The sequence below is a fragment of the Rhynchophorus ferrugineus genome, unplaced genomic scaffold (assembly GCF_030347505.1).
Source record: "Rhynchophorus ferrugineus isolate W39M unplaced genomic scaffold, kcgeb_rfMv2 rfM2, whole genome shotgun sequence".
NCBI lineage: Eukaryota > Metazoa > Arthropoda > Insecta > Coleoptera > Curculionidae > Rhynchophorus > Rhynchophorus ferrugineus.
Window position 1 is genome coordinate 15,900,324 of NW_027472581.1, and position 26,349 is coordinate 15,926,672.

At 32.1% G+C, this 26,349-nt stretch overlaps 1 protein-coding gene across 1 annotated transcript in view; it reads left to right on the plus strand.

Moving 5' to 3' along the window:
• The window catches only part of Tsp66E (Tetraspanin 66E), a 64,404-nt gene that overhangs the window by 16,931 nt on the left and 21,124 nt on the right, over positions 1-26,349 (plus strand). Inside the window, exon 3 of the mRNA XM_076393999.1 lies at positions 3,131-3,229. Within this exon, the coding sequence (XP_076250114.1) occupies positions 3,131-3,229 (99 nt within the window). The remainder of the gene's footprint in view (positions 1-3,130; positions 3,230-26,349) is intronic.

Here is a 26,349-nt window from a genome sequence, read left to right on the forward strand (position 1 = left end):
ATATGTTTTTTGTTAGCGCTAACTCTCAAAAGACGCGTGTATAAATTTGAGAGCTGTCGGATCATTAGTTTGTGAATTATAGCATTTTGACTGAAGCAACTTTTGTAATTGTGAAAAGAAATGGATAAAAAGGAATATCGCGTGTTGATAAAATATTGCTTTTTGAAGGGAAACAATACAGTTGAAGCAAAACTTGGCTTCATGCTGAGTTTCCGGACACTGCCCTAGGAAATTCAACTGGCAAGGATTGGTATGCAAAGTTTAGACGTGGTGAAATGAGCACCGAAAACGGTGAACGCAGTGGACGCCTAAAAGAGGTTGTTACCGACGAAAACATTTAAAAAATCTACAAAATGATTTTGAATGACTGTAAATTGAAACTGAATGAATTAGCAGACATTCTAAAGATATCAATTGAATGTGTACATCATATCGTTCACGAATATTTGGGTATAAGCAAGCTCTGTGCAAAGTGGGTGCCGCGCGAGCTCACTTTTGACCAAAAACAACAACGAGTTGATGATTCGGAGCAGTGTTTGAAGATCAAGCGTAATAAACCCAAGTTTTTGCGTCGATATGTGGCAATGGATGAAACATGGCTCCATAAATTCACTCTGAAGTTCAATCGACAATCATCCGAATGGACTCACGATGAACCCGCTCCAAAAAGTGGGAAAATGCAACAGTTGCCTGCCAAGGTTATGGCGTCTGTATTTTGCGATCCGTAAATGCGTAATTGCAAGTTTTCCTGCAGTAAACAATGACAAGCCATTTATGCTGAATATTATTTTGTAACACGTGCAGAACAAATCTGTACAAGTGGTGAAAATGTATACTTTTAATTTTCTGCATCAACATTATGGCGAGAAGAGAAAAAATCATGTAGATGATTGTTACTTTAGCTCGATGAATGTCGTCGGTATAAATACAGAAACAAGCACAGTATAAGTATCTTGACATATCAACAGTGCTGAAGCCAGTTGAGCTGATTCGAAAACTGCAGCATGATGGGTATCGTTTAAAGTTATTCATAACTTTCTCGGCAACTACAAATCAGCATATTACAAGCACGTAGTAGACAATTTGTTTCAAGATTACTACAAAATTGGAGCTCTGAGAATGTCTGTCAAAGTAGATTTTACGCATTGACATCCTGGTTTTTCCCACAAAACTTGGGCGACACGAGCGATGAGCAAGATATATCCAAGATAAAATCGAAAGACGATACGGATTTTGGGATGGACGCATGATGAGTGATTATTATTAGACCATAACGCGTGAAGCAGATCACAATTAGTATAAAGGACTCAGTTTAACCTCTGTTCATTTCTGATTTATACTTTTTAATCCAATGGCCAATGGCAAAAAATAGTAAAATAATGAATTTATTGAATATTTCGAGAACTAGAACCAATTTAAAAAACGATCTGCTAAGTAGTCTTAAAAGTTACTTTATCTTACACAGTTACAGCCTTTGGTTGCTCAGGTCCAAAACCTCATATAGTTGTGTTATTTACTGTTTACTAATTGTCATCATTATCTATGGCGCTCGGGGAGAGAACCGAAACCGTTTAACAAACTCAATACAGCTGTTGACTGTCTTCAGACAATATTAGTGTATTTATAATCCTGATCGCATGTCTGGAGCTGTTCTTTGCGTTTTCCATATAAATGGTCGATTTCGCCGCAAGAGTCTGTAAAGAATACGTTCACCTTCATTCAGACCTATCCAAACCGTGGAATCAATAATAATAGTGACTGTTCAAGTCTAGTCACTCAGAGTCAAGTTCAATGTTCAAGTCTTGGAACTATATGGGATATTTGATAAAATAAACCTTCTAAAATAGAGGATTTTAATCTTGATTCTAATATACCCTTTCTTCTTCAGGCAAAATTTTAGATTATCTTTCGTAAACATCGGCTTTGGCTTCAAATAAATTAAACAAAACGTTTTAAACGTGCACGCAACTAATGGAATCGTTCAATGATACCCGAAGAATTTTAACAATTTTTAGAAGATATCTAGAGCACATATTCAGCTTTCAAAGTCGCACAAAGTGAGGAGTTACCCCATAAACTGATGGAATGCGAAAATCTACACCACCCCCCTTTGGTTAATCCTGCACGATCTTTTCGACTTATTACTTTGCGAATTTTTTGAAGACGCATTTGCATAATTTCCATAAAATTGTAACAGTATTAAATTAGAATAGCAAAATTACGGGTAAATGCCAAATTGTGTTCGACTATGTTCAGTAAAGTATGAAGAAACGTTTAAGATAAAAATCTTAAAAAATGGTATATACATATAGGTCATGATAACGTATCATTTTATAAAGCTGTGGTAATTTTTTAGCATCTAATCATCATTTATCTTGCAATGTGGGTGAAATGAATTCAGTCAAATAATATGTTAATATCACTGCTAATCCTATTTTGGCAGTATTCCCATATTTTGAATATATTTTAGCCAATTTCAATTCGTATTATCACAAGACCAAACATGTTTCTGGAAAACTCTTTCCGCGTTCAAAGAATGTCTGGTCATTGCCTTTAAGGAAGCGAATCAACAGCCTGATATATTTTCAGAATTCAGAATAAATGGTAAATATTTGCCGTAACAGTAAACATGAGAATTACTTATGTTCTTGGAAATACTTTCCATCTCTATAATTTCTTCAAAACGCTGTTCAAAACTAGACCACTGCAGTTTAAATGTGATTCTGTCTTTCTTGTATAACGTAAATAGGTGTTATTTATTTGAAAAATTTTGTTTATAATCGCTAACTATTGAACTACACAAATTAAACTATATTAGAACTAAAATAATTGGGGGAAATAACAGGTCAATTGAAAAGTCCCCGGCCTATCATAGTAAACCAAATTTTTTTGCAAAATTATTTTTTTTGTTCAATATAATTGCCTTCAAGGGTGATACGCTGATTATACAGCGACCCTCCAACTTTTCGATACTATTTTTGTTGTACGATTTGTGACCTTTTTTCAGATATCTGAATGCTAATGGATTAAATTGTTGTAGCTTAGAATAATACAATATACTTTATAACGTGCATTTTTTTCAGAATCTTTTAAATATACAGTAATAATGTTTAAATTTTATTCATTTCAGGTTGTAGCAACAATAGTTCTAGGAGTGGGAGTATGGCTTTTAGTGGATAAAAGCTCTTTTGTAGAAATAGCAAAAATTGTTCCTTTAGATGAAATACAGGTATGTTTTTTTATAACTCTAATCATTTAAGTTGATCACCCATATATGTTAATATGTTACATTCATTGCAAAATGCAATTAAATAAATCTTATATAAATTATAAAACGTTATTGTCAAATGTTCATAAATGTTATTACAAATATGCTATTGTTTTGGAATATTAGTAGAATTTATTTTAAAATTGACTTTATTTTTACATATATTACATTACAGGATAAAAATAAGTTAAAATTGAAATTATTTCTAAACATAAATATATCTCTAACATCAATATATAAGGTGATTTTTTCAGAAAAGTAATATTGGTTTTACTTCAAAATCGCATATCTCCAGTGCTACTTATTCAATGAAGTCGCTCCACAAGGCGTTTGAAAAATGACGGCCCCTTCCATATTCTTGATATAAAGATAGCGTCATTCGTATACTCAATCAAAAGTTATTTCACTTTATGGTCTTGAAGATTTAACATTTTTTATAGCTGGATAGATTACACAGGTCTGCAAGATAGTTTAGATTGTCTGCCAAAATCTTTATATTTTTGAGTGTGATGAATCTGAAAATGAGTTCCTCTTTCTCATAGGACGACACGCTTTCTTTACAATTTAGGTAATTATGTGTGTGTGCTCACTGGTACACATTAAATCCTCTTCTTTCACCCAATGATGCTGCTCTTTGTACATTTTCGCTTGTGAGTAGAATCTGCATTTCGGCTAACTCTTTTTGGTCCAATAATTTGCTCAAGATACAAAAAGCAACGGAATTTGGTAACGCCAGCTTGTTGTCCGAACAGTATGTCTTCAAATTTTATTTTGCGATGAACCAATTCAGAGTTGTAATTTTCTTAGCAAGTAGTAAGTAGAACTAAGTAGAACTGCTCTAAGGCTTCTTTTTGAGGAATCTTTGTATTTCGAAGCCGTGTGCCAACTGAGCCATGCTGTATCATTCTGAACAAGTGGTAATCGGAAAGTGCTACGTCTGATAGGTACGCTGGGTGTACGTGACTTTTTTTAAATAATAGTACGTCGCTTACAGTGCTCACTTGATGTCGGTAGACATTTGTAATAGTTTCGATTTTAGCAGTTGTTAATACACTAGATCTTACTGATTTCCCACTATATGCAAAATAAGATATGTTTATAGCTATGAATTCCGCTTCTGTGTCGATGTTGATGGTCCTTCTGGACTAACCCATGACTTCTTGCTCTTGGGACTATCATAACAAATCTAATTTTCATCGTTGGCATTTTCATTCAATTCATGCGGTAGTAATCCCACTTTTTTGGATTGCACTAACAGAAAATAGTTGAATCATTAAGTGCTACGATGTCTGAATGTTCTTTAAGAGTTTGAGCTGGGTTATCGTCTAATAAGTCTTGCAAACCATTGTATTCGAACTTGCTTGGACTTCTAGGCCATTTTTTGTCATTGACATCAAAATCAACACTTTTAAATCGTTGAAGCCAAAACCGACAGTTGGGATATGACGGTCCAGCATCATCAGCAGACTTATTCAAATTATACGATAAAAAATTGTTATTTTATGTAGAAAAGGTTAGGTTCGTATTTTCATCATTTGATGTTGCTGATCAAAATGCAATAACCTAATAATTTTATCAATTATTATTCTGCATATTCTTTACGAAAGCTATCGTTAAAAATATACCATTGTTTCTTTTGACGAAAATTTAAATTTAGTAACTTTTTATTACTGTTTAATTAATTTAACTGATAAGAATTGTCTTAATTGTGTCGTATGACGCATTTACAAGTACAGTATAATTATTTGCTATAAATTTATCGTTAATAGTGAGTCACTATAAATTAAATGGAATTAGGAATAAGAATTTACCCGAAAATATGACTGTTGTTCTTGATGACACTAAGCAAAATCAAATATAAAATGGACATTTTTTAGACAGGCAACCCGAGAGTTTAACAGACAGTTTTAGTTAATGCATATCCTTGATAATCAATTTCAATTATGCTTTAGCGTGGGTTTGCGACCCTAACGTATACGTAACGGTCGTTATTTAAGGTTCATTCATGCTGTTGACCTAATATCATTACGTTTTGTTGGTTGGTGGTGATGCAGATCGTGTACCGAATATTCTCAACAATGGCCAATCTGACGCGACCTATTATAAAATAATGAGGAAGAAAATAACGTTGAGTGCGTCATCTTAAATATGTTTTCAGAATCATAAAGTAATATATTTATGTCTTTATTGTATTGACGGAATGATTTACAAGATTTGGATTGAGAATTGTAATGAAGTATTTTATCAAATTGGGTTGTTCGATAAGAAAATCACAGCTTTTTGGTTTGAATGAAATACATTTTATGATTAATTACATTACATTATTCAATAGAATGTTTGACAACTTATTATTTATTTATTTATTTGTTTATTATAGACCCGTCAGCCTCCAGTACTATTTAGGGTCTATTTACAGATATAGAACACATTTACAGTATCAGTTATCGGTTAAAATATGTTATACAATGTTATTACAAGTATGTTGTAAAATGACAAGAAAAATATGTAAAAGCATACAGATGCATGCATATTTGAATGCTATAGTATAATGGTCATGACAGTGATAAGGATAGAGTATACAAAAAATTAGGTACGAACGAAAATGCATGATACTAAATAGATGCGCACTATTATATTTCTCCAGCCTAAGACACTGGTCCATCGTCTCTCCCAGGTTTTTACCGTTTTTACGAGATGTATCTTTGGCTTTCGTTTAGGATGTGTTTGGTTGAGAGTGAGGAACCACATCCGACGCACAGTAGTGAACTTCTTCCCTTAATGAGAAAGTCATAGGTCAGTTTGCAGTGACCAATTTCGAGACGCGAGAATAAGCTTAAGTTGCGCCTGTTGATGTTAGTGGTGTTAAGGCCCTGATAATACTATTTTTTCAACTCCCAAGACTTGTTGTTTTCTGTTAGATTCCATCAGAGTTGGTGTAGATGCCTGAAAATTCGAGTAGAGTGGTGCTTGATATGTTATATCTACTCCAGAAGAGGAAATTTTCATTTTTTAACAATTTTTTATTACATACGCTTAGTACAATCTTAATTATAAATTAATGTAGAACTAGTTTTCTTTTGTACTTGGACCAAGTCTTAAGCAACGCGAGTACAGGATAAATACATCAATATAGTCCTTCCAATAAAACAGCCAATGCACGTCATTAAAATTTATAATGCAACATTGCCACATTAAATATAAGTTTTTGTTTATATTAATTTTGACATAACAAAATACTAATGTAAGTAAAAAAAATTAAACAAAAATAACGTTATCAAATATAATTTATATTAACATTGTAGTACATCGTATGCATATATTTCCAAAGGACTTAAACTACAGTTAAATATTAAAATATATTCTAAATAATTCCAGAAATATTTACGCATATAGATATTTTACAAATTAAAATATGATTTTTTAGAGTTACCCTTACTCATCTTCTAGAACTTCTAGAACAACTCACTGTTCAAGTTTCTCTTCTGAGTTTATTCGAAAGGAAGGTCTTTTTGTAGACAATGTTTCTTTCTATAGTAACTTTTTTCCGACTTGTTTCTAAAAAATTATGTAAATTACATAAAACACAAACATTTAATTTATATTTAACAAGTGTTAAAACATTGACTCAGCTCCAGGCAAAAAGCCATGTCTGTTTCCACCATGAATACCATCAATATCCGCAATGATTTATTAAACAACATTATAAGTGACAAAATTAACGTTGTTGTTTACCTTTTTCCATCAACTTTGTTTCCCTTTACACTCAATATTCATGTCTTGTCGAAATATATACATTGAAATAATAAATATTACTTAATTTTATTATTAAGCTTTTAAAAATGACATTTTTTTAAATGCTTCAAAGTTCCATTAGACTTCTTCATGGGCTATATTTAAATCACTTTATATTTCCTAGCAGTATAGGAAGGGATGACTTATAAGCGTCAAAGTCGACTCAAGTCGATATTTTTCTCTGAAATGATTGTGTTAAATAATATTTATATTGACTGTATACTTTCATAAATTTAATCTGGAATAGAGTCAACATTATATTTTATTATTTAATTAATATATTGTTACTAGTCGTTTCCGTCTAACCTGCAATTTGTCTTTATGATAGCTTAAATCTAGGTATATAACTAGGAGGACCCATCGGCCCTATCTCAGTCTCTGCTGAAATAATGTTTATACATGTCACTGCTGAATTTTTTAATATATACACCTCACTACACAACACTACACATGATCAGATGGTTTGATTCTTTTGAGTCTGTGTCCTGTTCTGGCGGTATCCAATAGTTGTAATATTTCAATATTCGTGTCAGAATCGAGTCTTTCCTCATGCCCCCTTACGATTCTCTTGATTTCTTGACTAACTGTGGGTATCTGAAGGTCTCGATGTAGGTAATCAGTCCTATAGTATTTGGGTGCACCCACAATACCTCTCAGGACTTTGTTCTGAATTTTGTTTACTCTTTGCAGAACATCCCCATAATTGAACTCCATATGTCCATATAAGTTTCAATATTTGCTTATATAATAGCAATTTATTATGTACTGATAATTGTGATTTTTTTCCAATTAGCCAGTACATTTTCCTATATTTCAATTCCAGTTCTTTTCTTTTCTTCTTTATATGTTCCTTCCAGCGAAGTTTTGTATCGAGATTCATTCCGAGATATTTAGCGTTGTTGCTATTTGGAATGATGGTATTATTTAATATTATGGGTGCTTGTACGGTCTATTTATAGGTGAACTGCACATGTACAGATTTACTTTCATTAATTCTTATTTTCCAAGCTTGTGTCCAATTATTTATATTGTCACTTGCCTGTTGTAATATTCGTGAGGCTTCTTCACTATTGTCTCCGACAGCTATAATCGCAGTATCATCAGCCTTCGTAATATTTTCCGTTTGTGGTATATCATAAATATAGAGTAGATAAATCATTGGTTCCAGTACACTTCCTTGTGGTACACCAGCTTTAGATTCTTTTATTGTAGAGTAAGCTTCTTCTTGTTTGAGTATACTGCCATTCAAAATCATTTTGTGGAGTTTTTAAATGTTTTCGTCGGTAACAACCTCTCGCCCGGAAACTCGGCATCAAGCCAAGTTTTTGCTTCAACTGTATTTTCGAAATTCCTTTTTATCCATTTCTTTTACAATTACAAATGTTGTTTAACTCAAAGTGCTATAATTCACAAACTAATGATCCGACAGCTGTCAAATTTATACACGCATTTTTTGAGGGTTAGGGCTAACTAAAAAACATATGGATTTAATTCTAGTAGCGCCACGTATGGTTAGGCCGGGGACTTTTCAATTAACCTATTAAGGATTCAATGCGAATTTTCTTCAAATTAAAAGTAACTCTCTCTATATAGGGGAGACAAACATGCTATACACACAATACGTAATATGATAACACATAATAAAATAACGGTAAAATATGCAATTTCTACTATAAAATATGAGGACATGCAGGTGTGGCAGCATTTCGCACCAGACAGGTTTTTAGAAACCTTTGGGCTTTTCCTACAACCATTACGAGATATTCGAGCAAATTAAACTGTTCTTTAAAAAGCGGACATCTTTAAAGGAAATTGATAATTACAGCAATTAACGTTTTTGAACTACTTTATATTTTCACAACTGGCGTTTGAATTAAAATATACAAAAATTATAAGATTAAAAATCATGATTTATCTTTACAAAAATTATAAAATAACTACTTTTTCATATGGTTAATTTGCAAACATGTGTGCTATTTTGATTGATGGCCATTCGCCACTTTTCTGTAGAATGACATCACTGTAGGAAGGTGTAGTTATTATGGGGGAAAAACTGAACCAATTAAATTTAACAGCCAGTTTTATAGATAGTTTTACAGAAACTAGAACAAGTGGTAATCAGGTGGATTCATTCTAACTTTTTTTTTAACAGCCAGTCTCTCAGCATCATCGTTGTCATTATGGAAAATAAGGCTGTCTTGTTTCCTGCCATGCTCTTAATTGCATTTCTTGATTTTAGACTTCATTGTTCCCAAAGTTCTAAAGTATTAATACTTTTCAGGACTAACTTAGTTCCTTTCCTAGTGAAATTCTTTTTATGTGAATAAATTTACTCAATTCCTCCGAAGTGACAAATGTGCAATTAATTTTATTCAGCTTACTGAACATTTTCTTGAAGATATGATGAAAATTTTCTGCTATTTGCTTACGCTTTATTTGTTGTACAGTTGTTGTGTTGTTTGTACACGCTCATAATTGTTATTGTGTATAATTAATACATTTCACGTTAAAATCCAACAAATTATCACATAAATTATCAAATCCAATTATCCATGTTAAATAGAAATTGCTCAGTTACTAACTACAGTCCATAAGCACCGAATCAGTTCATTAAAAAAAATATTTTATATATATTATTTTTTACAATTAGGTTTTTGCATGTATTTTGATCAGCGATATCTATTAGTGAATGTGCGAATTTAAAATACCAATTTTGAATTATTGGAAAGTGGTAATTTTCATGTTCATGACAAAAAATGCCCTGGACAACCAAAAAGGTCTAAAACAATGAAAATCAAGATCTATTAGATGAAAATCCAACTCAAAATCTTCATTCAAAATCAAAAACAGTTGACAAAAGGATGAAAAACAGACGGAAATACCTATTCGGTTTTTGTAAATATTGTAGTCTCGTAGGTTATGAGGTAAGAGAATAAGAGTTTCCAGTGATGTATTGTGACTTGCGGTGGAAAGTGGATCTAAAGGGACAATCCCAAGCCCAAATATGTATGGGTTAGTCCAGGGGAGCCATCCGCATCGACGATGAAGCAGAATATTGTAGGTAGGATCTGCAAGGTGTAGTGAATTATGATCTGCTAAAATGTAAAATGTAATGAAACTGTGTTGAAACTGCAAATGTCTGTAGAACATTAGACTCAAACGTCTCACTCAAAGACTCAAAGTCATCTTCTTGCATGATAGTACATAATTGTGTACAAAATTGACAGTAGACTTGCTTGTTGCAGCTCGAATAGGCTCGAATGTCACTCTCTCTGTATTCAACAGATATAGTGCTTTCTAATTACTTTTTGGTCAGATCGATGCAATATACCTTGACTAGTACACGATTCTGAAATGCAAAAATGTACAAAACGGGTCTATGATTGGATCTTCGCCAAATCAACATCGTTCTTGCAACGTGGAATCACCATGTTGCCAGAAATAAACAAAATTTGTAAAAAATGATGGAAATACTTTGATTAATAGATGTTGTACCAGTTTTTCTTAGTAAATTAATAGAATGAATGCAATCACCTAATATAAGTTATTTGTCAAAATATTACCATGGCCAAGTCTTTATTTGCCTTAAGGATATGGCTATCTGCCTACTGTTTCTGTGATAGTCGCGAGTTTGCCAATATTTATAATTATTTTGTATAAAATCAGAGAAGAAGAAACTATCTCAATCATGCCATTAATCAAGATACATTAAACTGAATATTTCCTGGGATAGTCCCTAAAAAAATATGGGTAAAAATTGGACTAAAATGTAATAAAAAATTGTTAGTTTGAGCAATATTTTTGTAAACAGAAGCATATCTGGCCAATACACAAAATACTTTCTACTATTTCGAAAATATTAGGCCTATAAATTAGTCTTAAATGTTTTTATTTGAAGCTTTATTGTGAAAAATCGGTACAATGCACTTTATTCAAAGTATATTAGCTAGCGATACCGCTACTTTTTCCCATCTTTCAGGCAATTTACTGATTCCATTTCGGAATAGCGATTAATATTTTGAAGGTATCCAGTAATCGACCAATTTTGTGGCATATTCATAAGCAGTGAAGTGCTGCTCAGACAAGTCATGACTCATATGTCGCAAGAAGTAGTAATGGGAAGGAAGAAGGTTTGGACAACACGGTGGTTAGGGTAGCACTTCCCAGTTTAATGTTTCTAAGTAAGTTTTCATAGGTTTTGCAACATGTGATTAGCGAGCATTGTCATGTTGGAGAATAAAGCTGTTGTGTCTTTGTTCGTATTCCTACCGTTTCCGCGCAGTGCTCGGCTTTTCATTGATGATTTCATCAAGTAATGCCTTTCGGTAAATCCTCCTCTTTGATTTTTTTGGCTGTCGAGAACGCTATCTATCTTCGGTGTCAAAATAACCATTTTCGAAATGTCCAAACTAGTATTAACGTTTTGAAATCGATGGAGCATGATTGCCATAAGCTTCACACATCATTTGATGACTTCTAACCATCTTTTTCTTTAATTTTAAGTAAAAAAGTAAAGCTTCCCGTAAATGCGATTTACTCAATACAAATTCAGACATTTTCGACGCATCGAAAAAATGTTTCTTCGCGCTTCGACGAATTTTTTTTATACTCTTTGTGATTCCACAATCTGCCCTATAGGCAATAAGTATTTCTTATGTCTACATTATATATACATGGCATGTAGAAAATCACTTCATTAAGCGATCTCCTGTATAAAATATTATCTTAATTAATTACTCTTATTCTAAAGCTTATTCTAAAGTCTACATATGTCCAGTAATCAGATCAGGTGGTGTTAAACGTTTTAGTCTACGCACTTCACTATCACGTCCCATATTTAGCTGGTTAGCGAGTATGTTGAGATGCACGGACATTCTTTCGAAGTAATTCACGCAAACACGTTGAATTACACTAGTTATAGGTTCAAGAGGAATATCGCGTTGTATCACTTTATTTGTAATATAGTACGGAGCATTAACAATGGCACGCAACACTTAATTTTGGAACTGTTGAATAATGGATATATTAGATTTGCTAGTGGTACCCCATAGTTGGATTCCATATGACCAAATAAGCTTGATTATAGACTCATACAGCAATACCTTGTAATCTAATGATAACTTGAATTTGCGCTCGATGAGCCAATACATTTGATATAATTTAAGTCCAAGTTGTTTTCGTTTAGAGAGTATATGCTTCTTCCAGGTTAGGCGTCGATCTAAGTGCATACCAAGTTGACGATGATTGATATTCACTGGTGGACATGTTCTTCTACGCAGGGTAAACGTTACATGCGTAGATTTTGTTTCATTGGCTTTAATGCGCCATGTCTTCAACCATAATTGTATTTGATCCAGGTGGGTTTGTAGCTTTATTGATGCTGTGACTGGATCTTCATGGGATGCTAATATTACTGTGTTGTCTGCGTATGTTGCCACAGTAGTTATTTTTGTGGTGGGCAGATCGGCCGTGTACAGAAGATACAGTACTGAGCCCAGTACACTATCTTGTGGAACTCCTGATTATATGGGATTTAATTCGGTATGTTCATCGCCTTGATTTACAATAAAATGTCTATTAATGAGATACGATTTTAGTAACTGATAGTCTGGATGAGAGAGAAGTTTCTTTAGTTTAACCTGCAAGCCCGTATGCCATACTTTGTCAAAAGCCTAAGATATATCTAGAAAAGCAGCCGAACAATATATTTTGGCATTTAGGTCAGTGTTTATTTTGTTTACAAGTCTATGCATTTGTTCTATAGTCCCATGCTTATTGCGAAACCCAAACCGATGTTCTGGAATAATTTTTCTTTTTTCTATTATATAGTTTAGCTTCTTTCTATATAGTTTCTCGAAAACTTTCAAGATTATCGGTAATAAACTTATAGGCCGGTAGGAGGTCACATCTTCTAGTATTTTTCCTGGTTTAAGAATCATTAATATCTTAGCTACTTTCCAGATGCTAGGAAAGTTATTAATTCGTAGTATCTTCGACTAAATGACACATACCGAAAACTGAAGCCTCTCTGTGAGGCTTCAACATGAAGTTGGTCACAAATATACCCTATGCAATTTAAATAAGACCATCTGTTTTAAATCCTTTAAAATTAATTTATAAGCCTGACATCTAAAGCAGCATTACATTCATCAACATTACAGCCAAACATCTAAAGACAGCTATTCTTTGAGCGTTGGTTCTCACGGTCTAACAGTCGATGGTAGTTATGTCGTTTTATAACGTACGTATCTTAGAACAGTGAATAATTACAATTTAAACCAAACAGAAAATTTCTCTTCGATCTAATCTATTGTTGGCTCTTGGCTGTTGGCAAGCAATATTATCAATCATTTTTGAAAAAAATAATGGCCCAGTTATCAAGTAAACTGTGACACGCTTAAGTGCTAGCAGAAAAATTTAACTGGACGTTATTATGTTAAACCTTAAATGATTAATGCTTGTTGATTTTGTTAGTTATAAAGCAGCTACAATAAATTATTGTGTTTGATAAAAATAAACCGTTCGTCTGATCCAGTGAAACCAAGATTTATAATTTTCTTTCGTCGGGTTAATGTTGCAAATTGCCACGTAATAATTTTGTAATATTAAAAACCGATTGCGGCTTGAAGGAATCTGTAACAACAACAAAAAATTAAATAAAATATCAATGAACATTTCTTCAAGCGAGAACCAAGCCGATGCTAAATTGATTTATCCAACTGCTTTGATGCATTACAAAATATAAATAGGATGAATAACAACGTGTTCGGTAATTAATATTCAATGTTGTTAAGCAAGTATGAAAGATTATACAACTCAAGAATAACTGACTTTTACCATATTACTTAATTCAGCATGTTTTTATTTAAACGCCTACAAGCATTAGTACTACCTATTAAATAATCTTACAATTTAAATTAAAAGGCATTTTGCTTTTAACAAATATTTCAGTACTAAAAGAGATGGTTTAATTTAATTTTTTTCATCAGAATTTTTTCGTTTTTTCTAATTGTTTGTATAGATTCTTAAAATCAGTCACGCCATATCATTGAAACTCACTGAAGTATATATTCTTAGAATATAATCCAAGATTGTAGAGTATGTGCCTGGTTGTCGTTGATTTTTTTTTAATGATCTTATAAGGTATGGATGTTGATGGATGATAGTTGGATGAGCCCGCAGCGCCGTAATGGTGACACCATATTGCAAATAATATTTTAGTAGGATCACTTCTTGATGTAAAGCTGTGAATTATGTTTGAAGTTATACATCAAGTTTTCTTCTTATTTATTCAAACTAGTGTACAATTAACATACTGTCTTAATATACTAACAATTAACTGCAGCTAGATATTTTTTACTGAATCACTTAGTGTTCAGAGATTAGTAAGATCAGATGGTTTCTTCCGTCTGTGATGGCTAATGATATTATGCACATTTAGTAGTGCGTTAACGTGGTTCTGGAGTATTCTTCGATAGGAATCCGAAAATATTCTGATAGTATCCATGAGGATACGTTACTCCACATCTCATTTAATTTTATAACAGAAAATAATCCGAGTTTGACGCAGGCGTATATACAGCTTTATTTACTTTTTTTAGTGGTGATTATTCGATTTAATGTCGAATATATTAAGCAGATAAATAAAAATGGTAAAATTTTGGAAATAACACATTTTATTTAAAAAAGCATTGAATGAAACGAATTAATAAAAATATAATTAATATATGTCCAGCTATTCTATTTTTATAAAAACATAATGTTACAAATCATCATTATTTTTTATAAATAAAAATACACTGATTTAAATAATTGTTTTAATGTTGAAACTATATATAAGAAGAGACATATACATTGAAACTTTTTTAAAATAACACATTTTATTGAATAAAATGAAATTTCTCTCTGCCTTTATATTTTTATATAAACACCATATTTAAATACATTTACATATTTGAACAATTAAGAATAACTCCAAGAATCACATAAATTGATATTACCATAAAAAAGACCAAAATCGTTTAGATCAATCACAGCCAATATAGCTAAAACTAAACAGAAAAGTCACCACTATATAAGAAAGCAGCAAAAGTTATCCTAAAAATCTCCAAATATTATCGCTACTATTCTTGATCCGCAAACCCCATTGATGAATTGACTACCTAGAGCTTTCGATTAACATATTGTACAATTACTAGCCTAAAACGAATGGTACATCATTATTTTTACAAAAATATAATTTATTTACCTATACTCTTATATGATAATTGTATTTTCCTTGTCATTGGATCATTAGGGTGTCAGTGATAGTTTTATATTTTGTTTATTTGATCCAGGTCTACTTTTGTTATCAAATTTAATCATTTCAAAGTATCACTGCACAGTGTTCTTACATCTTAGCAAAATGCTGTCTAATTTCTTCTTCCCTATATTCCTTTCCCACATTTTACCTATAAAATAAATTTTAAATCATTACTAAAATATATTATGTTTATAATAAATGTCTAGTTATTAGCAGTTACTATAATTTTTGCTAGTATTCTAGATGGACAAACCTCATTAATGACTTGACTACTTCTAACACAACAAGATTCATTTTCTTCTCTGTTGTTGTTATCATTAAATTTTGGCATATGTTGATAGCTATTCTAGATCGTTGAAAATGGTGTGTTATAAATTTAGCTATTTAACTAAAATTCCCACATAAATAAAATCGATACTATTTGGATGTTATTTTTCCTCACCTCACATTCTGTACATGTCCTTGTTCTTCCATATTTTAAAAACAATGTATGTTAGACCACCAAAAATAACACAACAATTTAATTATTATTATTATAGAATTATTAATGTAACACAAAATTTAATATTCTAGATTTTTGTTGTTGTTTTGATCTGATGGACCGTACCGATCAACTCGAAAAGTATGTACCGCCATTAGAAAAGGAAGACAATATAGTTTATTCTTTTCTAACGTTTATTCTATGCAGCAGAATTCGCATGCGCCAAATCTGGAGATGTTGTAGAGTAATGTCTCCTGTATCCGTGACCATCTCAATTCCTAGACGCGTACATAATACATCAAGTTATGAAATTTTTTTCATGGAAAACGATTTCGAAGATATTTTGAAGCTCTACTATGTTTTAAAAACTATTAGAATGATAATGATGATGAAATAAGTCGTTAATGATGATAAGGGAGTAAAATTTTCATTTTCGTACACTTTTTGACCACTCACTATGTTTTCAATCAGTTCCGTAGATTTTATATATTTTTTTCTTCTCTACACATCACATAACTAAACAATTTCACCAAGTTTTGATTAACTAAATATTTAATATGTGGGTAGCTGTGGAGTTTCTTTTCGCAGTTGAGATCTTCCTGATCTGCTCATTGACTACTTTGCTTGTATGCATTTGAGTTAACATTTACAATTACAGACATATTTAATAAGTATGAAAATATAATATCATCAAAAAAATACATAATTAAATATATAAAGCTAGAACGATTGCGGCCAGTTGTCAGTGGTGGCGGGAGTAAAGAAGTAATGCAGCACTAACATCAGCGTTTTATTAGATGCTTGTATGTACTTTGATCAGTTCATGAATGAACCATCATGAATATTAAAGTCTGCCAAAAAGCTAATATTTAAAACTGGTGATTTTAATATCAACTATAATGGTCGGCTAAGATGAAAACCCAACTCAAAATAGGAGAAACGGCTGACACAAATCCTTTCAATATCGCTGTTTCGTTCCTTGCTAGACTAAACGTTTTTATGCCCTATTGTGGCAGGTTATGGTGTATGGTATGGAAAGTCAGGGGATGGTATAGGAGAGCCATCCACATCGACACCAGAGCGAAATAACATCAATGGCAAAGTGTAGTGTATTATGATCTGTCAGAACTGAATGGAACTGTTACTGTAGATGGCTACCGGTTTTAATTAATCAAATTTAATGACCTATTGTTTCTTAAAAAAGGTTAAATGGAGTTTCTGCCACACCTATCGTACTGACCATCAGAGTCTTCAGGTTTCCCTTTGTTCAGATGGATGCAGCGCGGCTTCGAATTGCTCTGTTTGGTCATGTTCAACGACCAATAAATGCTTTTTTGAAGTGAAAAAAATGACCAATATACATGATATTCAATCTCTATCTGATGCTAATAACTGAGAGATGATGATTGATTGAATTGATGCAAAATTGCCTTCTCTGATATGGCCCTACAGTTGAAAATTGTAGTACTATATTGGTTTCAAAAAATATTGGTCTAACTGATTCAAAATTTAAGTTTTACTAGTTTTAGATTTCTAATTAAGAACCAACTGCAGCTGAACATTACTGTACATTATTGTACCAGGTTAAGAAGTAAGAAATATTCCAAATAATGAAAATGATTCGGTAATCAGTTTTGCTGCATTTATAGATGAACAACGTCTAATGTGCCTCGTATAAATTAAGTACTATCCAAAAATACATTTATATATTTCTATATCCTACCCCAATGAGTCACTATATGAGTTTAGATTCAAAGTATCGGAAAAGCATCAAAGTTTATAAATATATGTATCAATATCAACGATTCGAGAATCAATAAGAATAAATCGTATAAAAGTATCTTGGCTATAATGATGATCAATTATGAAAATATTGATACTTTTTAAGTGTTTTCTCAAATTAACTTGAATGAAAACTATAAAGTCTGTTTATCCAACGAAAAATAAATTATATATGTTGAAAAATACCCATGATATTACTGTTTTTAATTGGCATTAATCTAACAAGAGCTAAAATAAAACGTTTCAAGGAAACAACAGTTTTTAATAAAGGTCGACAGACATGAATAAATTTCTGACCGAATGGAGCTCAGGTGTTCTCGTTATTCCCTTGATATGATTATTTAATAACGTTCAGTTGTTTTAACTGTACCTCATTAGTTTATTTCCTTAAATTATTTTTGGAAAATCGATTGTTTCCTTATATTTTCGTTATTTATAGCATACAATCTATTATATATGGGATTTGAATTACATTCTCATTTTTTTTGTTAGTCTACTGTTTACCAGCGTGACTAATTGACGGTTTCGAAGCTAATTGCAGACTTTTGTACACTATATAATATATACTTCTCTATGTGAACAATATTTCATGAAATTTAAAGAATTAAAATATTGTCTTAAATTAAAGATGATTCTGTTTAATTATTCTTGCTTATGTAATAAGTGTACAACTTTGCTGGTACCATTTTTCTTTTAAATCTTGAGGAGTATTGTTACAATTTGCTTGTATGTTTAGTCAATCTTGTTGGACGATTAATACGTATGACATTGATGACACAAGTGATAAGTCGAAGGGTGCAACGTCTGAATATGAATGAAATATGGGTTCAGAGGAATGTCTCATTTCAGTTTCATGTAGGATTCCACGGATTTCGTCTTGATCTTTTGACTAGATCCTTCGTTTGCAAAGGGTTTTTTCACAATAATAGTCCCTTTCAGGTAGTTGAAGTAGCCTGTTGTATATATATATATATATATATATATATATATATATATATATATATATATATATATATATATATATATATATATATATATATATATGGGCCTGTGGGATGGGATAGTTTGTTGCCAATATTGCTAAGAATGTTGTAAATAATGTTTCCATTAATGGGCATTATATTGTCGTTTGACTCTTACAGTTACAGAATTTTCTTTATAAATCGGGCCCACAGTGATTGAACCTAAAAATTAACGTTCGTAAAGCTTTAATATCACCCAAGTCATATTCTTACAAATACAGATACTCCACATTTGAGACCATTCGGCAATCCTGAGTATATTTAAGATATATTCATGCTAAATCAAAAAATCTTACAAATTATTCATGAATTTGTTATAATGAGTTATGACCCAAATTTATTGATTGACATCTGCGACATATTTCATCTTCTACTTACTACTAGAGTCATCCCATCAGAAAACTGTAAAAGGAAATGTATGTAATGTATGGCTTTAGATTTAAAAATTGTGTCAGAAGAAAACGTTACGTGCAATTTTGGATATGTTGTATAAAAAAAAATTTATTGTATTTATAACTAATGCTAAGGTTACAAATTGAACCCTGCCATTTTATAAATGATAGCGCCAGCGAAAAACGGTTGTTCAAAATGGCGATGTGAATTTGATATGGTAAAAAATGTATCCACGATTCCTTATCACAAGTACCATTTCCAGTGTTACTTTTTTTATTTTAATTGCAACAAAAAGTGCAGCAGGTGTACTTAGAATGATAGTAGAGATATATGGTGACCAGAGTATCAACATGTGTGAAACAGTGAAAGGACACGCAAAAATAGTTTTAGAGGTTCAAATCAAGTGATTCCCACGTGGCGGTCAAAGAACCTCTGGAGTGCAGTAAATATTTTTTTAGATTCGTAACTGGACGATCTGCTAGACTAATATTGTTGTCAAACGCAAAAGCAATTTTGCCCTTACACCGTATGTCACGTTACATTGTGCAACGCTAGAGAAGAAAGAGAGTTTTCCACATCCAAATGACAAAACCAAATATCTATGACGCGAAGTTTTTATAGAGTATATAGCACAGTATTCTTGTAACATGACAATACTCCTCTAATATACATGACACTCAAGAGGTTAAAGGGTATAAATTGGACGAATTTTATTTTCTTTTAATTCATTATATCTTACATTAGTTATACTTAGTACAGTCTTAATTTACAAATTAATTTATTATACTGTTCAGTTGCACTTGCACCAAACACACGCAAGGCGCATGCATCACTATGTATTTCCCAAATTAAAATAAAATTAAATTACTTAAGCTAAAGTTAAGACTAACAGTTCACACTAACAAGTTCGAAGTCATCGCGAAATTTTAATCGTAGAACATTACTTTAAATTGAACTGTTAATAAGTATTCATATTAAATCTATTCTATCTTATCATTATTTGCTGTTATAGCTTTTGAATAAACCCAGTAAATGAAAACTAGCATGCATGCTATACAATTACCAAATATCCACAGGAGAATATTATGACCTTGAACATTATCTCGTCCTTTTTTATGATGAAAATTAGAGTTTTTAATGAGGTTTTACTGGATTTTATTACCAGGTTAATAAATTTGTTGTAGATTTGTTTTTATAACGCTAATTTTCCTCTCAAATATCAACTTAAACGCCTTATCTAGAATCTCCCGTAATACTTTCGTGCAGAATGTTTATTATTCGTAATAATTGGAAGATAGCTGTCTAAGATGTTTTCGAGGGAACATAACCGCCATAAGTTCTAACAAGAACTTTGTGCACATAAAATGCAATATAAACAAAAGTTGACACTTTTGTTACTATTGCATTGTGTTTGTTGTGTTTTTTGAAAATAATACATACTGCATTTGAATCCTGCTTGTAAATTATAAAAATAGAAATAACAATAAGAGCTTAATGCTATGCCTTGCGTAGCAATGACATAGTCGCTAATAAAAAAAAACTAGTTATTTCAACGGAGACACTAGAAAACGCTGGGAATTGTATTCTGGTTTTGGATAAAAAGTAGAATACCAAGTCGAACGAGGCAATGTTATCGGACGTTTACAATTAGCAGTTTAAAAGTTGAGTCAACTGACAGTATCTTTCGCACAATAGGCTAGATGACTAATAAAAATCACAAAATTTTTGATTTATAATAAGAATATACTATAACAGATCAATTGAAAAGTCTCCGGTCTACCATAGCAAAACACATTTTTTTGGCAATTTTTTTTTATTCAACATAATTCCCTTCAAGGGTGATACACTGATTATAGCGACCCTCAAACTTTTCGATACCATTTTTATAGTACGATTTGTCCTTTGCTTCAAAATAGGCCTAAGTTTCGTCGATCACCTCTTCATTCGACAAAAATTTCTTCCCATCGAGCAATCTCTTGAGATCTAAGAACAGGAAATAGTTGGTGGGGGCCAGATCTGGAGAATACGGTGAATGAGGAAGCAACTTGAAGCCCAATTCATGAATTTTTGACACGGTGCGTTGTCTTGGTGAATCTGCACCTTCTTTTTCTTCAAATGCGGCCATGTTTCGGCGATTTTGTCCTTCAAACGGTCCATTAACGCTACGTAATAGTCGCTGTTGATGTTCTTTCCTTTTTCAGGTTGTCAATGAAAATTAATCCATGCGGATTAATAAGATTGAAAATATGATAGTTTAGTAATGAGTTCAGTTTAGAAGCTTTTCTTCTGTCTTGTTGGCGTTCAATTCTTGTTACATACTTGTATGATTAAACCAATCACATTATATTAAATATAATTTTCCATATTATTTGGTAACTGGAAAAGAACCAACATTATTATGGAGTAAACAATATAAAAAATAGGACTAACTTTAAATGTTATCAACAGTATTATCTATCTCGATATTAAGTTAATTACACTTGAAACACACCTATAAGTTTATTACCGATAATCTCAAAAGTTTTCGAGAAATTATACATAAAAAAGCTAAACTATATAATAGAAAAAAGAAAAATTATTCCAGAACATCAGTTTGGCTTTCGCAATAAGCATGGGACTATAGAACAAGTGCATAGACTTGTAAACAAAATAAACACTGACTTAAATGCCAAAAGATATTGTTCGGCTGCTTTTCTAGGCATATCTCAGGATTTTGACAAAGTATGGCATACGGGCTTGCAGGTTAAGTTACTAAAATCGTATCTCACTGATCGACATTTTATTGTAAATCAAGGCTATGAACATAGCGAATTAAATCGCATATATTCAGGAGTTCCGGTAGTGTACTGGGTCCAGTACTGTATCTTCTGTATACGGCTGATCTGCCCACCACAAAAATAACTACTGTGGCAACATATGCAGACGATACAGCAATCTTAGCACCCCATGAAGATCTAGTGACAGCATCAATAAACCTACAAACCCACCTGGAGCAAATACAATTATGGTTGAAGACATGGCGTATTAAAGCCAATGAAACAAAATCCACTCATACAACGTTTACCCTGCGTAGAAGAACATGTCCACCAGTGAATATCAATTATAGTCAACTCCCCCAAGCAGAGCATGTTAAATATCTTGGTATGCACTTAGATCGACGCCTAACCTGGAAGAAGCACATACTCTCTAAACGGAAACAACTGGGACTAAAATTATATCAAATGTATTGGCTCATCGGGCGCAAATCCAAGTTATCATCAGATAACAAGGTATTGCTGTATGAGTCTATATTCAAGCCCATTTGGGCATATGGAATCCAACTATAGGGTACCGCTAGCAAATCTAATATATCTAATATATCAACGGTTCAAAAATAAGGTGTTGCGTGCCATTGTTGATGCTCTGTACTATATTTCAAATAAAGTGATACAACGCGATATTCCTCTAGAACCTATAACGAGTGTAATTCAACGTGTTTGTGTGAAGTACTTCGAAAGAGTGTCAGTGCATCCCAATGTACTCGCTAATCAGCTAAATATGCGACGTGATAGTGAAGTGCGTAGACTACAACGTTTAACACCACCTGATCTGATTACTGGACATATGTAGACTTTAGAATAAGCTTTAGAATAAGACTAATTAATTAAGATAATATTTTATACAGAAGATTGCTTAATGAAGTGATTTTCTACATGCCATGTATATATAATATAGACATAAAAAATACGTATTACCAATAGGGTAGATTGTGGACTCACGAAGAGTAATAAAAAAAATACTGCAACCAAAAAAAAAAATTGAAGATTTTTTTGAACTATAAATTCGCCATAACAATTTATATGTCATATTAATTAAACTGAAACTTACTTAGGAATTTATAACAATTTACTAAACTAGGTTAAAAGTTTACAGTATCGATCAATGAAAATAGTGTTGGTAAAAGGAATATTGATTTCAGTAAATGTATAAATTGTTTTTGTTCTATTTAATGTCTTACTAGGTTGGTTGGATAGTAGTTTTGATCTTGTAATTTCAAATTAATCTAATTTTATTATTTACGAAGAATAAACGTAAATGTTCGTTATGTTCTTTGAAGTGTGAAGTTCAGTCATCACCGTCATCACTTTTTCGAATATCACCCGCCCTATCTTCTATATGTGACACCCTTTGACTACCATTTATTGCAATCAATATTATTTGGAGTACTCTATCATTTCTTGTGAAGGTTGTTCTCGATGCGGTCTAGTCTAGGGAAGAGCAAAAAGTTCGATGAATCTTTAATATAATTCCTCGTTGGCAGTTGACAGGGAATTCTTAATGAACAGCTGCACGATTTTTGCGTCTTTTTTTGCACAAATTCTTTTATATTTAAAAATAAATTGATTGTATAGAAACAGATTTTATTCAAACAAATTTAAAATTTGTTTGAACGTAGGAAACTGAATTGTAGAGCTGCTTCAAGAGTAGAGTAGAAAGGACAATTTACAATACAATAATCGGAAAATACTGTGAAGAAATGAGAACTGACAGCGGAAAAAGAATGCTTTTTTGTCTTCTGCATAAGATGATATAATAAATTTGTAATTTGATCATAAGAAAATTCACCAATATACAAGGCAATTAAAAATCAGATTTTTTTAAATTAATCTCTTAGAACGTCAACAATCTGCCCGTGGGCAATAAGTATTATTATACGATATATATAACTATCCTGACATTTAGTAGATCACTTCTGTAAATGATCTACTGTACAACTTATAATCTAAATCTTATTCTAGATACTATTCTAACTTATTCTAAAGACTATTCTAACTTAGTTTAGATATTATTAAATCTCACTCTATGTGTCTATTAATCAGTTCGTAGGGCAGTTTGCGTTTGAGCCTACGCACTTCACTGTCATCGCGCACATTTGACTGTTTGGCGTGTGTATTGGGATACACTAATAGTCCTTCAGAGCACTTTACACTAGCACTTTGAATCACACTCGTTATGCGTTCTAGGGGCATATTGCGTTGGATCAGTTCGTTGGACACGTAATATGGGGTATCGACGATGACTCGCAACACTTTATTCTGAAACCTCTAGAATCAACAAAGTAATATACACAGTTGGAGACCATAAGAACTTACAAGTTACAAAATGAAATTATAAGCCACTAAAATTATATATTGATAACATGAAAGTAACACCATTGATATATTCAATTGTCTATATACACGTATTTCCTGGATTTGTTTTTTTTTTCATACCATCACTGAGCTCTAAATGTACCTTGAATGTCTGGATTCTTCTTCACTATCTTTATATTTTTCATCTAATAGTACATTATTGTCTGTAAAAGTATCAGTAACCATTCTATATTCTTTTCGAGTCCAAATGTCTAAGCATATTTTTTTATAATTACTTCGAAAAAGGGTACGTACCTTATCCTAGTAATTTGTTAATATCGTTACATCTGAAATATATTATTATTTTTATTTATATGTAAATTTTAGTTAGGTTTTTGGATAGTTAGGTTTTTTACTAGTATTATATAGTAGTATACTAACGGATATTCACGAGGATTAATATATGTTCACAAACTCAATTTGACTAATTTCCTCCGTTACCAATAAAAATGCTAGTGTTTTTTATTTATATTAGGGCTATAAATTAATTTTTAATTTTTTAGAACAACAAAGTGCTACTATATTTTTAAGCAAATGTGGATATATCGATAAAAAATACCGGAGAACAACCCAAAAAAGGTGGATGCTTCTTAACAATATCGATATATCTTTGTAATACTGTTGTAGTCCTAATTTTTATGCAAGCATTTTTTAAATACAAAAATTCGAAAGTTCTATGGTGCGGCTTGTGTTTTGGTACTTGGTACTTTTTAGAGGTTCATCAAAATATCGTTAGAATATTCAAAAATATATCCACATTTTTTTGCTCCAGCGCCAGTTTTTCACGTAAAATTCTTTGGACGATGGGAGGAGGAAGGACGAGGACGGGAGGACGATGGGAATCTAAAACGATCGATATTTTATCAAAATAATATTTTGGAAAATATGCTAACAAAAATATCGATATATTGGTCAACAAATATGGATATTTTTGGGATGCTGCTTAGAATAAGGTCATTTAATTATTTTATAGCATTCTACAGCAATAAATTGTAAAATGAAAGGAAAATTCTAAGTATAAAAAATCGAGAGTGGGCAAAAAATTGAATACTTTTTTCATTCCTAGTAAACGCAGGTGTTCGCTACGAATCGAAAGATATGATTATTTAACGCAGTCTTGCATCACGTTTGCATCCTCAGTAATCGAGTTAATTGTCGAATTAATAGCGTTGAAGCAATCGGATAACAATGGCAACGGCCAGGGAGACCATCCGCCGAATCGCCGCGTCGGCTCCACGTCCGAATCGCCAAGAAAGTGAAAGCGACCGCGGATTTTTCGACTAACGCAAAAAAAGTCGTATCTACCGACCGGTTGGTCGGTATATATTAAATCCAGTTTTACTTTCGAGTCGCGGTGGCTTGTCAGAGGCGAATATCATTTTCCAATCACGGGGAATGGTAATTGTGGCGGTGGTGGACCTTTCTATTACTTTTCTGTACCTTTCGACGTTTCGAGAAAGTACGAATCGTGCTTTGTAGATAATACCAAACCAGGAAGAAAGCGCTCGGAGAGATATTTCCGAATTATATATAAGTCTCAGAAAAAGTGGTGCGTTTATTATGATCATTTTTTCACTTTAAAAACGCGTTTATTGAGAAATATTCAAATTGTTCAGTTGGCGTCATTCAGTTTTAAAAACTCGTAATACACTACAACTTGTTGATTCACAACAACATTCCACTTCAATTTTTGAATTTGGGATTGTCAAAAATTTTGAAAACCCTACTTTTTCGACTACCAAGCAATTAAACTGTGATGTTTAACATGAAACACCTTAACGTGGGCTCCGAACCACGGTCCTCAGCATTAAGCCTACCGATTGGCGAGTGAAATCATCCCAGAAGACATCCGGTCTTACCCAACCTGGTTACTGGCGTGGCTGGGATCATTTTCCTTGTCGAATCTCGCACTCTTGCCTAGGACAATCACAAATATTAAACAAACACGAATATTCATTTACGAATAATACATTTTATTACAAAAATTATAGAATAAAATGAAATAAAAATATAATTAATATATGCCCAACCTTTCTATTTTTATGAAAACACCTTATTTAAATTAATTTACATATTTAAATTATTATTATTAAATTAAATCTCCATGCGTCATATATATAAACGTTTTCTTAAAATAT